Below are 14,023 nucleotides of genomic sequence, written 5' to 3'. Positions count from 1 at the left end.
CGTCAACGGTTCGAAGCGGTGCCGGGGCGGTTGCATCGCGGTTCAAACGGACCGGGTCGACCGGTTGGCGTCACGTGGGCCACGTGTCTTTTTTACATCGTCACGTGACCCAGCTACGACCACGCGTCTCTCGATATACACCGAGTCTTGTCAGTTCCGGAATGAGTGCATGAGCAAAATCTTCTTGCATCATGGAGGTAATTGTCAATCGTACGATATTTCTGTGGCACCTTTACATCTTGCCTGAAGCTGAATAAACGAACTTGGAGAAAATAAATATTCGACCTCGTTCAGAAGATGAAACGTCAATCGGGAAAAATTACTGACGATGAAAGTTGAATATTCACTCCAGGTTTCGAACTGTCTCGTCAATCAGTTACAAAAACTGAATATGTAGAATTTATTACAACATAGAGAAAAATCATTTTATTGTTTGAAATACCAGCTACTTTACTTTCAATTGGGTTTGTTTCGAATTTGCACCTGTATTTAACTCAATGTTGCATCTCTCGTGAAACGATTGAACAAAAAAACCCAATTTTAACGATTTGATATAAGGAACTTAACCTCAAAAATACAAATATAGATATAAAATATTGTTTTATGTCCTGATGCCATTTACGAAAAGATTGACAAGTTCAAGTATGGATATTATAAGGTTTGGAATCGTGGAAAGTCAGAATATATTTTATCGACATGGGTCGAAGATAATGAATGATGCGGAGGAAAAAAATGTACTTTATCTTTTTGTGCAGAGTAGTTCAAGACACGTGACTACGTGAATATAATAAAACCCGAGAACTGAGTTGACAATATGTTTGTACAACGCGAGCATGTTTTGCACGTTTTTCCATGCGTGTTTTCCTTACATAAAGTACCCGTTTCTATGACGATCGAGTGAGTCTGCGAATGCGCATCCGTGGAGTATTGAAAAGACCACTTTCAAGTCCTAGGAGTTAAAAATGGTCTTCTCTGTATTCCGCGCATGCGCTGTCGCGACTACATCTGACATTACGCGACCCTAACCTCAACTTTGTGCTTCGCGAAAAAACGTGTAACATACTCTTGTTACATAAAGAATCGTGTGCAACAAGTAGACAAAAGTATTTTCGCCTGGCGTATTTGCAATATTCGCCTTCGGCTCGTATGCGTGCTCACTTACGACTCCTGTTACAAACTTACGCTCGGCCCGAAAAGCAGAATTTGCCTCCTTGTTACACAATATACTATGCCGCAATGCGGTGATTCGACACACGTGCTTGTACGACTGTATCGCTGCCAGGACAAGCCCCTTAAAATAGAAAAGTTTGAGCAAAATCCACAAATTTACATTATTTCAAATCATGCTATTTCTGCCCCATCAAATCATGAGAATAAAATTCATGAAAGACGCGTCATTCATAAGAAATTTACGAAAAAAGCTACTATATAACGCAAAATTACTTGCATCTTATCGCAAAAGGCTCTGGACAGGCACCTAACATTTTAGGACTACCAAAATTTGCGAAAAACAGCGACGTGGCAAGGGACACGGCAACTGGAAACAAAGGGGAAGACGTTTGGCGTAAAATTATCAACCCTACAAGAAGGAAGAAGAAATAGCAAAAAATTTCAAACCAGGTGTTTGAAAGGTTGACACAGGTTGGCTCGAATTCGTTGCCCAGATAAAATAGTGTATTGAGTACTTGACCTGCATATACTGTAATCCCTTCTCCAATATCAAACAATACAGAGAACCCCGCAGTATTTCCTGCACTATCTGGGAATGTGATTGCAACGTATTTTCTGAAAACGAAAGATTGTTTTCAACTCGTACAAGTTTTATTCTGAATATTCTTTTTCTGTAAAACTGAAAACGAAGATAAGGCACTGTTTTATCGGACGATACGCAACTAGACTGATTGTGAGTGTGTTAGTCAGTAAGTCGATCGTTGATAGTTTTTTGGATTGAAAAATGACTCGTCGAATCTTCATCACCGACTTAACACTGGCTAGACGTTCGCTAATTATAAACGCAATTAGAGCAATCGCGTCTGCTCTGTGTGGGAATACTTCAAGCTTCCTGGATTGGCTGTGATCCAGCTCGAGACAACATTACACGTCGAATCCTACGTATCACTCGAAAGCTGTAACAAATCTGATCTGTCAATGACCATTCGAAATCCAATGTCATAAACTGATTTTCTACCCCAATAATTTCTAACAAAATTAATCCATGAACATATTTTGCGGCACGCAAACATTGGAAGAAGTTATTCCACCTTTTAATAGTTCAATAATTCTGCAAAACGTTACTTTCAGGGAATCACGATGAAGTCACTTGCAAAACTGTGAGTAATTTGATAACCGTACAGTTCAACCAAGAAGAAGAGCAGCTTTCTCTCAGACGTCAAAATGAAAAAAGATTCTTCTACAACTTCGCCACGATTTAAGCACGTGAATTAGACCGGGCTCTAAGCCTGTTCAAGCTTCTGCAGTTATAGGTTAGCCGTGTTATATAACAGCGGTAGCCGCTGTAGGGTCCCCAAAATAAACGGAGTAAAATTGAAAATGTTTAATCGTGCAAAAGCAAAAATAGACGTTGTAGAGAGTGGAGACAAATAATTGACAAAACCGGCCGTGTAGTTATTCAACGCCGAGAAGCCTATGCAGATAGCCAGATTCTTTCCAACAGTTTGGATCTCTAATCCTCTGCTCGCTAACGTCGCCTACTCATAACCCGAAGCCATACGCCATCAACGACAAGATCAAAAAAAGTAGGATATTTCAGCTGGCATGGCAGCCATCACATCCTCAGCACAGTAACTTTGCAAGTGGAGAGATAAGTGTTACATGATGTATCGGGAAGATCCTCACGAGTGGCTTTTCAAATTGAACAAAGGCGTTTGTTCCTTCCGAAAGTACGCACATTTTATAGTGTCGAATCCATGCCACTGAGAAATCGGCATGATTCAACTCCAACGAGATCGATTTTGATCGATGATTACTGTCTAGTAACGAGTCAAACGTTCCATTATTACAGTCGGAAAACTGTGAACCCAGTACTCTGTAGAATGGCACTTACGGTACTAAAAATTTATTCCCAACTATGATATCATCAACGGCTCCTGTTCAACGAATCATGATTGGAATGGTCATGAGAAGGAAAGATGCTTGGAACAAAGAGCATGTGGGGGAATGGAAGTGAAGAAATAGAGATTCTACCGTATAACCTGCTCATTGATGAGCTTATAAAATAATCTGTTCACACCACGGTTTCGAAGAAAATTATCGCTGCGCCATGAAATTTTACAAGGCGAAAATCAAGAATATGAAAGTGGTGTTACTTACGCTCCGGTTTAGTGATAGCCATGTCGAAGGCACGAAACCGCACAAAAGGGATTGTCTCACAATGGTACAAGAATATGGATAATACAGTCTTTCACCAGCAATTTCCGGCGCGAAATCAGCAGCACCTCAACTTGAAAACAAAGCTTAATAGGGCACAGATTTAGAGCCACGGGCTGGGATCGACCGGCAGCGAAAAGCGACTCCCGGCAAAGAATTAGGCACCCCTAGTTTGATCCGCACGAGGAATTGGCAGATTACCAACGTTCCTGGCAACGTCGAGTTATATTTAGTTTAACCGAGGCGAGGCAAACCAACGCTAGAACTTTGGAATCCGCAGATTGCGAACGACACTTGCGGGCTTTACGGTCTTCTTCTACCTGCTGCAGCTCATCCGACACTGTCTGCGGCCGCCATTTGCCCAGGCCACGAACCTCTGCTAAGTCTCTTCTTTGCTAGTAGTGCGTGCGTGAACAAAACGATGGGCGGTACTTGTTTGGGGCTAAAGTAAGGCGAAAGTCCGGGTTCTCTTCGGTGACCGAATCTCCGGCAAACTTGAAGACTGTCAGAGGGTTGAAAATCGGAAATTAACGCTTCACGGGCGCATGGTCTGTTTTTTATTAAAAGGAAATCGGAATTCCTCTAACCTAAATATATTATAACTGTTAATTATATTATAACTACTAATATATATCATACATGTTTACATATTCCTTTTACCTGTTATATATTATAGATAAATTTACAGATTATTATTTCATCTAAGATGAGCAGTAATTATTTATTTTTCTGTCTACCGGTAATTTAGTTATACTATTTAAAACTACTGCTTCTTTATTGAGAAAATTCTATTTGTAATTTTCTGGAACACTTTTTTCAACTTCCTGGTTGTACAGATAATCGAGTATTTCGACTGGTGATAATTTATACGTTGAATTACGTAACGCTCGATTTAATTATAAACTGAGTGACGATGTAATAAAGAACCAGGAACCTTGTTGATCAGAAGTATGATTCTGATTTTCGCAATTATGCCTATCACAACAATAATCTCGATATCAAATTCGAAGGAGATAACAGATCGATAAGCCTACCAAAAATAACGATTTATATTAAGATTCGAACGTAACTCGCGAAAGGAATTTTAGTTATTACTATTGTGAATACAAATCGATCCTGCATACAAGTTATATGTCAGGTATGTATTAGCAAGCGAGTAATTTTGGCTGACCTTGATCATGGGGCAGCCTAAGAACTTCCCGCGGGGGTGCGTTTCGAGCTCATAAGACATAAGACAAAAAACATGTGAAATGTTTTTTTTATCATTAAAATAACTCGAATACTATCAGACCGTTCGAATCCAAATTTCATCAGCTCTAACCTAAGATCAAGAGTCACGTCGATTGAGACCAAAATCATCGAAATCCGTTGACCTATTCTCCAGATATTATCACTTCATCCAAAAATGGTGAGAGGTGATTCTCTAGACCTTAAACACGCCTTAAATAACTTCTATTATTACTACTTTTCCTCTGTAAAAAGAGGAGCGGGTAGTTAAAAAATTATCTTCCATATTAGAGGATCGGTAGCCAAATATTTTATAAGGACATTCAATAAATGTTGGAAAGACGAATTATCTACGGATATTATTATGTATACAAAATATTCTCGAAGACTAGAAAAAAAACTATCTCTATGTTCTGTCATGTGGTAACAGTGCGGGTAACAAATGAAATGCGAATAGCTAGATTGCCGAGAGAGCATATTTTCTAAAGTCGGAATAACGCCAAGTGACTGCAGATGGCGCCACGGTTTGCTAAGCATAGCAACCATTGCGAAGACCAGGAAGTACGAAAACCATTTGTGCCCGAATAAAAATGTCTCAATTGAGTACTAAGTAAATTTTTCTCGCGTCTGTCGTGCAACAATTTGTAAACTGAAACGATAATGATTGATTTTCGTAAATAAATTTACAACTGATTGATTGTTATACTGCTGAATTAATTGGACTTGATTAATGCCTACTGTATTTATCTGTTTAGATTGAAATATCTGGACTTCGCTCGAGTGACTAACCCGATTATGTTACTTGCCCCATTAACATGCACGGTGACGATGACACTTATCATTGATAAACTAATCGCTCTAACTAATCATGATAAAACGTTGCCTGGCTGCAAAGTGCAAAAGTGCAATAAAGAAAAAAAATTGCATGTATGTTCATATTATGTGAGTCGGAAAGGTGAAATTTCAATAGTACAATTTGAACAAAGGATTCACGATGCATCAGAATTGCTGACGCGGGTAAAACTGCGGATCGCAAATGGGCGACAAATCGTATTTCAATCACTTTATCCTTAATGATCTTTCCGCCAAAATTTGGTTGGTATTCTGGCGATGTTCCAATCTGCATTATCGACGATTCCAAGGAAACTGCATCGATAATAATTGTCTAGCGACCGGGCAAATGATACTCGACCCAGTTTCAAGCTAATCGATGCTTTTGATTGAAATAAAAAACAAAAGAAAAAGTAGATGCTCTACACAGATTAGAAAAAATGTCTGTCTCAAAATTAGTTAAAAGTTGACAAAGAATTAGAAAAAAAAACTGCCATTAGAACTGCCATTAACACACACCTCGATTATTTTACATGTGCATGAACAGTGAAAAGCTAGAATAATGCTGAAACTTTTGGATTTTCAAATAGCCAACAAAGCAATTCAAGCTGGCGATAAGCATCGAATAAACTTAGTGAATCCCTTTTGTTTCGGTATTTTCTCTCCAATTCCTACTGCACATGGAGAAGAGAAATGAACCATGCACGTGGAAAATAAAAGTAGTGAACTTGTGGTTCACTAATGTTACGCAATACAGACTTAGAAATATATTTCATAGAAAAAGAAAGGTTCCGTACTACGATGTTCTAAGAGACACACACAACACATATATCGTCGTTTCTTACCTTTGGGGTTCAGTCTTTCTGGGTTAAACCATGCGTCTGTAAAGATAATATTAAATAGGTTAATTTAGCGAACTTTCCATCACCCTGAGATCAAATTTTTACATAGATATACAACTCAAAGGAGGAAAACGCTAATCGATGTGAGTCGAGAATCTTTAGAACCGTAATTTTTTATCCGTAAATCGAATGCCGTGATCGTTGAAATATTATTTTTCACCGTACTTTGACTCACGACGATCAACGTTTCAGCCTTCGGTTTTCTTGAATTGTAAAAGAGTTACTTCACATGTTAGCAAATAGTTCAGATTTCACATAACAGCGTTATTTTTGCTACTCTTGTAATGTTTTTACAGCAGCGATAGGTAGATCTATGTAAGTGAAGAAAAAGTAAGTATACATAATAGAATAGCCTGGGTTTAGTTTTAGAAATGTAAATTGTAGGATTAAAGTCCATCCCGTTGAATCCACAGAGCTACGAGATTTATTGTCAAGACGCTATTTCTATAAGTGTGTCAAATAAGTATAGAGGTAGTCAAAAGTATATGTATACTAGAAGGTACGATATTGCGTAACACTGGGAAAGATATAGATAGCACGAACAATAGAATCATGTGTGTATAACTTATGTGACATTTATAGTTCCAAAGTTTCAATGGAAGTCAATGTATCTACCTATTCTGATAAATTCATTCACAAGTGTCATTTATACACATATAATAGTGTAACTTGCTGCCAAATACGGAATAATTCATTATTTATACTTTAATAAATTATACAGAAAAAATCATCTGCAGTAATTTAACGAACGAGAAAGCAAATGCGAAAAAAATTTGCTTCAACAACATACTTTTGTTCTCATATTTTCAGCTAAGAATACTAAGAAATATTCCGGAGATTCATACAAGAGGTACTTGAGGTACAACCTATAAATCCGTCCCCAGCTTCTGAAAGCCAAGCCTGGCTGTACATACATACTGGCTGGTTTAAACATAGCTTTACTAACAATTAGCACTGGTTGGCAATAATAAGGCAGCAGCCAGGTCTTTCTGTTTGCAGTTTGGTCACCGATTCATCTACGCTTTGAGTGTAATACGGTTCTTCATGAACATTATTTTCAGCTCGGATGCTGGATGTGAATGATATTTGGTATACCAAATTAACAGATTTTCGGAATGAGTTCGATGAAGTGTGTCCCGGTGAATGAACGAATTCAAAATTCGTAAGTAATAAATGTTAGTGCCATTATGGATCGAAAGATTATAGGTTAGGGATCAGTCAGAATGAAAAAAAATATACACAATAAGAGAAAGAGAAGTAGAAATGTAAATATAACGTTGAACATATATTTACAATCGGACAAATAAGAGAAAATTACGAATAAAAACTTTTGTACCTATAGGTTGCAGGAATGAGCCATCGTCGTGACGTTGCAATAACCACAGCTCGAAATGGTAGTATAATAACAGAATTCAACTTACCCGCAGTTAATAATTATTACACATATATGTAATCTTAATTAAACTGTATGCTTTTTTTATCAGATACAATATCACGTGAGGATTATTCGATAACGCAATTTTACTTCATCATAAGTATCTATATGTACCTACATCATCGTTTCTACTTTTTCTTAATAACCTGCTGAGGAAATTAAAAACCGAATCAAATTGTTCACCAAAATATTTTATCGGCAATCGCTATCTGGAAATACGCGCATATAATATTCTCCCTGCTCTTGCTTTAAATTTGCTAGTTAAAACGGAGAACTGTTGTACAATACAAAGGTTATGGCACAGATAACTGAATTATCACTTAAGACACAATAGATCCGTTGTTGAATTATATAAAATAAAAAGAGGGATAAAAATTAAGCACCGTGCAGGATGTTACATTAACATGATCATTTGAAAAAATGTTGCTAAGTCGAAATAAAATCGCGATAACACGATAAGAAAATAAGAAATAAAATTATAATTTGCAAAAATTGTTTTATCAGAAGATAAGTTATCCATAATTTGTACCACACATAGGTTGTAATTTGCAGCTTGCCGTCAGCACAAAATATATTCAGTTACATCTATAACAAGTTGTGGTAGACGCCACAGACGGTTTCTATGCCGTTCATATCAGATGATCGGCTCATTGTTAAATCATGCTTCTCGATCAAATATTCCATCCGAATCACGTGATCGACGTATGTTCTCTTTTACGTTCAATACAGCAAAAAAGCATTGAGGATTTAATGTTTAAAATACCTGTCAGCAAGAGCGAGTTCATACGAAGCACTTGTATTATATTTTCGTTAGTGGGTGTAAATGGAATGAAAATTTAACAAACAACCTAAGTTATTTAAAATCTAATAACGTTGCAAGTAATTTTATGTGAAATTCGAATTATTAAATAGAAATATGTCTAATAGCTCGGTTAAATGTCAACGTATAACTGAACGGGAATTTCAAAGGAGCAAAGTAACTTGACCAAAAAAGATTATAATAGAGTAAAAGTGTACTCATTGAATCGCGTCGTTGATACCATGGGTGTAAGTGTGCTCCGATAGAGTGATGTATTACTAGGTAAATACTCGATGAAGACTGATGGTTTTGCCTCAAAAATGCATGCATTAGGCTATGCAGCCAGGACTGAATCCAAGAGGGAGCGAGGCAATGCTAGGTATCTCAATGTGTAGTTCAGTAAGGGTTGATAAAAAGTCCAGAGACGCTTATGTTACAGTCGCCAGGCACTCGGCGTGGGACCCTTAACAGGTAGCCCAAGGCAACGCGTCTGGCGCCCACTAAACGTCATGAACTGGGAAATTTCGAGGTTCCGAATTGATAAAACGTCAAGAGGCGCAGAACGTGCCCTGGCTCATGTTTCTCCCATTACTTTTCCAGATATAGTTATTTCTTTCAATAATCGATGCGCGCTCTTCATGGATCTTAAAAAACCCGAAGTTTGAAACCTAGTCTGGGACTGTATCTCTTTGTGGTGTGGACGATTCCATGATTCAGTCTAACGATTATATACAAAGTATTTACTAATTATTGTCTAACTATGGATAAATATATTTGGCGTATGTGGAACTGAAGAGATAGGTTAAGCTAGGTTAGATCGACAACTTCCGCCTCTTCTCACCGGCTATTGCGTCGTGATGTAGACAAGTTCTTCTCGCACGTATATTGTGTTACAAAGCGGATTAACGCTGGTGCGCAATAACCACACGATGGTTGACTTGCAGCTTGTTGTGAAACGGAGGCCTATTGATAGAAACCGATTCATTGGAATACAATTTATGTTTTATAAGTGCACATACGCTGCGTAATTAAATGCATATTGATAATTCACGATTGCTGTCGATTTTTGTACATTTTGTATAATAAAAGTTACAAGAATTTCGATGAAAATAATTTACTCCGGAACAGAGCACAACGACGGGCGAAAAATAATGACTATGCAGATAATCTTAACAACAGCAAGTTTGCTTTTTCGCATACGAATGTTTGGATTCTACACATATTTTTCATCGGTATATTGCTATGACCCCAAAATTCGACATTTAAACTACGATGTCCGTCGAAAATCTTCGGCACAGTTGCATCTGTGACAAAATTTTCGTAATTTGATCTTATACCAAGCATACCGATTCGGTCACGTGACATGAAAGGTCTTTTTCATCAGCCAGAAACTTTTGGCAAAGAAAGTAACGAACGAATTGACAATAGCTCAATTTCGCCAAAGCGGCACATCAACGAAATAACATCAAGAATACATCGTATAACGGTCGTCTGCATCGTTTTCCAAACATAACACAACAATAAGTCACAGCTAGCCTCGACTGAGGACTTTCTCCTGATCGCGTAGCGTTTTTTGGTCATAAATGTGGCAACACCGGTGTTGTGCTAGTGCACGGAATTTTGGTGACAATACAACATTAGCTGTGACCCTCGGTAACTATGACTAATATACGAGTGTTCGTGGCACATGTAGCACACTGTCCAACCGCTACCAGTTATATATATATATATTAGTGTAAACTTCTGTATCGTTATCGCGGAGTAAAGAAATATTTTCATACCGTTAAATCGTATCTGTAACCACACGAACGATTTTGTCCCAAACAACAACGTAAGACTTGGAGTAATAATATCGTATATATGAAGTATAAAGCTTGGAGGACCGAGCTTTTTTCCAGAAAATGCGTTTCTCTAAGCCATCAACAGGATAATATTCGAGCGGTCTGAAAGGATAAATTACATGACTCTGGACCAACGTTCACAACCCGACCAAACAAAGAGCCGCTGGTGACATAACGCGAGTTTTGACAAAAACCGAGCAAACCACTTCTACGCAACAAAAGAATCTGACGAACAGGTTATCGAACATCTTGGGTCAACTAGAAACTGATCCTCCGATTGTGTCTTAAGTTTATAACTCGTTATTCATCCTGTAAACTTCTGGAATGATACATCAGTATAAAATTTCGCACTGCATTTGAATGACGGAAAAATTTGAACTGTGCTTGCGACTTGTAACGGTGCCATGAGTGTCATATCTCGGAGCAAAATAATGCAGAGAACTTATGGTTATGACCTTGGGCTTACGATCAGTGTTAATTGCGGGAAATAGCATGGGTGTGAAATAGTACAACGTCGAGCGATGGCACGGTATAGAGCTAGTAGCTTTTATAAGCTATACCATTTACCAATAGAAGCAATCTATTCCGAAATCAAATTACAGGTAGATTTTTGCATCGAGAAATGGAAACTTGATTGCTTCACGGGGCAGAGTTCGGGAGTTATTCAAGTTTGGAGAAGGAGAAGCAGGATGATTGATGAGCATTGACTCCGCGCAAGCAAACTGCTAACAAGGCGGATGAGACCGATTAAGAATCCAAATTGGAGAAAATCAAACACCGAGGAAGAAGAGGACGACTTTGTTCTCACTCCATGAGCGATATGCAGAGGGTGTTGGTGTTACCAATTACCCATTCCAACTGCATGCTGCACCTTGATTGCCAATGTTCGATTCCCAATCAGGTTACGTTTTCCATCATGACTTAATTCGGATGTCTGAACAACTCGCCCATTCTGTACCAAGATTTAACTCTCTTACTCAATGTATAAGTGAAATCTTTGTATCCGCACAGTCAATCAGAACCTAGAATAATTCTTTTCTCGTCAAATATGCGGACTGATGTAATTTCATTAAACTGCAAAGGTGAATTATTGTAATATAAATGAAGATTTGAGTTTGTTTTGAATCTGATTCACGTATGGTTTAATTCTTACACGAATTATTATACATAAACATGATTTGTCATATTAGTGAAAATAGTTTAACATTCCAGAATTAATTAGTAATCCGTTCTTGCAACGCACTGCGAAAAAGTGTGAAGGGAAGAAGATACTGCGCACTTAATTGAGATTAAATCCAGGGATTATCTGAGTATTTTAAAAACAGTCTCATCGGTTCAATGATTTCAATTTCTCGTGTACAAAGTTTAGATGGTATTTGCTACGTCGGAAGAATGTAGGATATGTATATAAGACGAAAAAAATGTTGTTTGACCGTATCCGGCATATCTGTACTGTTGTAATAATCAGTCAAGTCTCGTACAGGCTGCTGCCGTCCTTTAAACATGGTCACAGGAGTGAATTGTTACCTAACGGAGCAGGCGCGGCGTTGTCAACTTGAGTATATGTATACGTCGTTTCGAGAAGGCTAATTGATAATCGGGTTTTTCATCGCCAAAAAACCGACAAAAAGATAAAGAAAGTCACCACAAGACGAGGCGCAGTTAAAATCAAGAAGAGACAGAAGAGCGGAAGTGGGGGAAGTTGAATTATGTACTTAAAAAATTACATAGCAAAATCAAAAAGGGGAGAAAGCAATAGGTTCTTACTAGGGTCGAGGATGTTCCACACACAGGGTGTGCCGTTCGAATTGGGCTTCGGAGTCGACGGAGATCTCTTGCAGACGATGTCGGCTCCCTGGTCCACCGCCTCCTTGACGAGGTTCGTGGCCGTTGATATAATTTCCGAATCCATTTCGAAGTGTTGCAGCACCTGAACCTCGCGCACTTAACACTGCTCAAATAATTGGACTCGCCCCTTCAGAACGTTTGGCGCCACGGAGAAAAGCACAAAGTACAAAACGACCGTTGTATCCAACGCCCGATTTACGATCTCTGGGAGGGACTCGGTATCGCTGCACTGTCGTCGGTGCTGGCGCTCAACGCAAAGAGGACTGACGCTGATATCGACCCGCACCGAGCCTCCTGCAGTCCTCTACCTCCCAGCCCTCACACTCAGGGCGATCCGCACGCCCCCGCCAGCTCTGCGGCCACGCCGTCAACTACCTGAACCCCGAGTCCCGGGCGCCCTGACCTGACCCAGGAACTGGGAACCAGCAAGACCTTCGGCGCCCCAAGACCGAGACCTCAGCTCCCTTGGCGACCTGTATCAAGGGGACGCCGGACTTTCCAGTTTAACCAACAAATTTGGCGGATCTGGATCGAGATTGTAAATTTTCCAAATTCATAGTGACCGTTACGTCGAATACGATAAGTCGCAATTTTCAAGACTCCGAATGGTTTGAATTGGGAACGCTCGAAACTTCAAATATAAATCAAATTTTTAATAAACATAAGAGCATTCGAAGAATTCACCTCGGAAACTTTCGAAAAGTAGATCACATTGCAATTTTGACCGCTGGAAGTTTTCACTGTCCGGAAATTCGATTACTATTCAGAATTTTGAGTCTTCGGACTGATGAAATCCTACCTTTACATAATGATCAATCTGCGCTTTGATCATTTGAAATTTTGACGTTCACCTAAATTTAACAAATAGTATTTTACACTTTTTTTTTGCTAACCGATAGAGAAAGAACAGGGACTACTATCCTGGCGTCTCATCCTGGTGATTTTGATGATTTTTTCATAGTCAAATATTTCGTAGGCTAAAAACTAGAAGATTTTTGATATTCTGCACTACGATCATCAATATTATCTTTATGCATTTATGGAGGTAGTCTGTTGGTCTGATTTTTACTACAAGTCTGTATGGACTCCGATACAATATCACCAAATTCTTGCAGGTCCTGTCACTGACAACGAGTGATTCACTTTATCGAGGTGTGTGGCACAATAAGTTTAACTGTTTAGTGTATCAGAAGTTTAAAAAAGCATTCGTTGTGTGTGATCCAAGAACCAATATGCTCATTGAGTTTTTCTGGACCTTCTTTGCTTTGGAAAAAATCATCAAGTCAGCTTTAGCTTTCAAGGGTATTTCCAAGCCTGAAATTTATACTATCTTATCCAAGCTAGTCAACAATGAGCCGTTACTTTTGGTATCCAGATGTCTTCAATGCGTTATGATCCAAGCGAAATTCATTGTCCGTTAACTGTCTATCTGTGACGATGTCTGCTTAAAATAGAATATTCTCGCATCTAGCCGATAACGACATCAGTTATGCGAATTATTAAATTGGGCATAATTGGCCGAGGTGTAGATTTCTTATTGTATAACACTGAAGAACATGACGTGGCTTGAAAACTCTCTCTCTATCAACAAGGGTAGAGGCAAAATACTAATAATAGTAATTAGCGATTCTTATAGTCTAAGACGCGTCTAGACTCTTATAATACGAGTTTTGCATTACGCAGGCACTTATATCCGCGTCCAAAGATAAGATTTAGTCATGGAAATTTTGTAAAGCACGGTGCTAGTGCGTGA

The 14,023-nt window shown here is 38.7% G+C and overlaps 1 protein-coding gene and 1 long non-coding RNA gene across 6 annotated transcripts in view; one reads left to right on the top strand and one right to left on the bottom strand.

Moving 5' to 3' along the window:
- The window catches only part of Rtnl1 (reticulon), a 46,711-nt gene that overhangs the window by 8,395 nt on the left and 24,293 nt on the right, over positions 1-14,023 (bottom strand). The window contains exons 1-2 of one of the 5 annotated variants that reach the window (XM_046613707.2): positions 12,190-12,539; positions 6,291-6,326 (exon numbers count right to left, since the gene is read on the bottom strand). The exons of 1 other annotated variant lie outside the window; for it this stretch is intronic. In XM_046613707.2, coding sequence (XP_046469663.1) covers positions 6,291-6,326; positions 12,190-12,334 — 181 coding nt within the window. In that variant the 5' untranslated portion in view covers positions 12,335-12,539. Of the gene's footprint in view, positions 1-3,330; positions 3,473-6,290; positions 6,327-12,189; positions 12,540-14,023 lie in introns of those variants that run through there. 3 more of the 5 variants (XM_046613705.2, XM_046613708.2, XM_046613710.2) reach the window with 3 other exon arrangements.
- Positions 14-11,534, top strand: LOC124212995 (uncharacterized). The gene is made up of 3 exons (XR_006881786.2): positions 14-1,641; positions 2,302-3,935; positions 11,025-11,534. It is a non-coding gene; the product is annotated as an uncharacterized lncRNA (long non-coding RNA).

This window comes from Neodiprion pinetum, chromosome 2, assembly GCF_021155775.2.
Source record: "Neodiprion pinetum isolate iyNeoPine1 chromosome 2, iyNeoPine1.2, whole genome shotgun sequence".
NCBI classification, from domain to species: Eukaryota; Metazoa; Arthropoda; class Insecta; order Hymenoptera; family Diprionidae; genus Neodiprion; species Neodiprion pinetum.
This window is presented reverse-complemented; position numbering and strand designations above follow the sequence as displayed.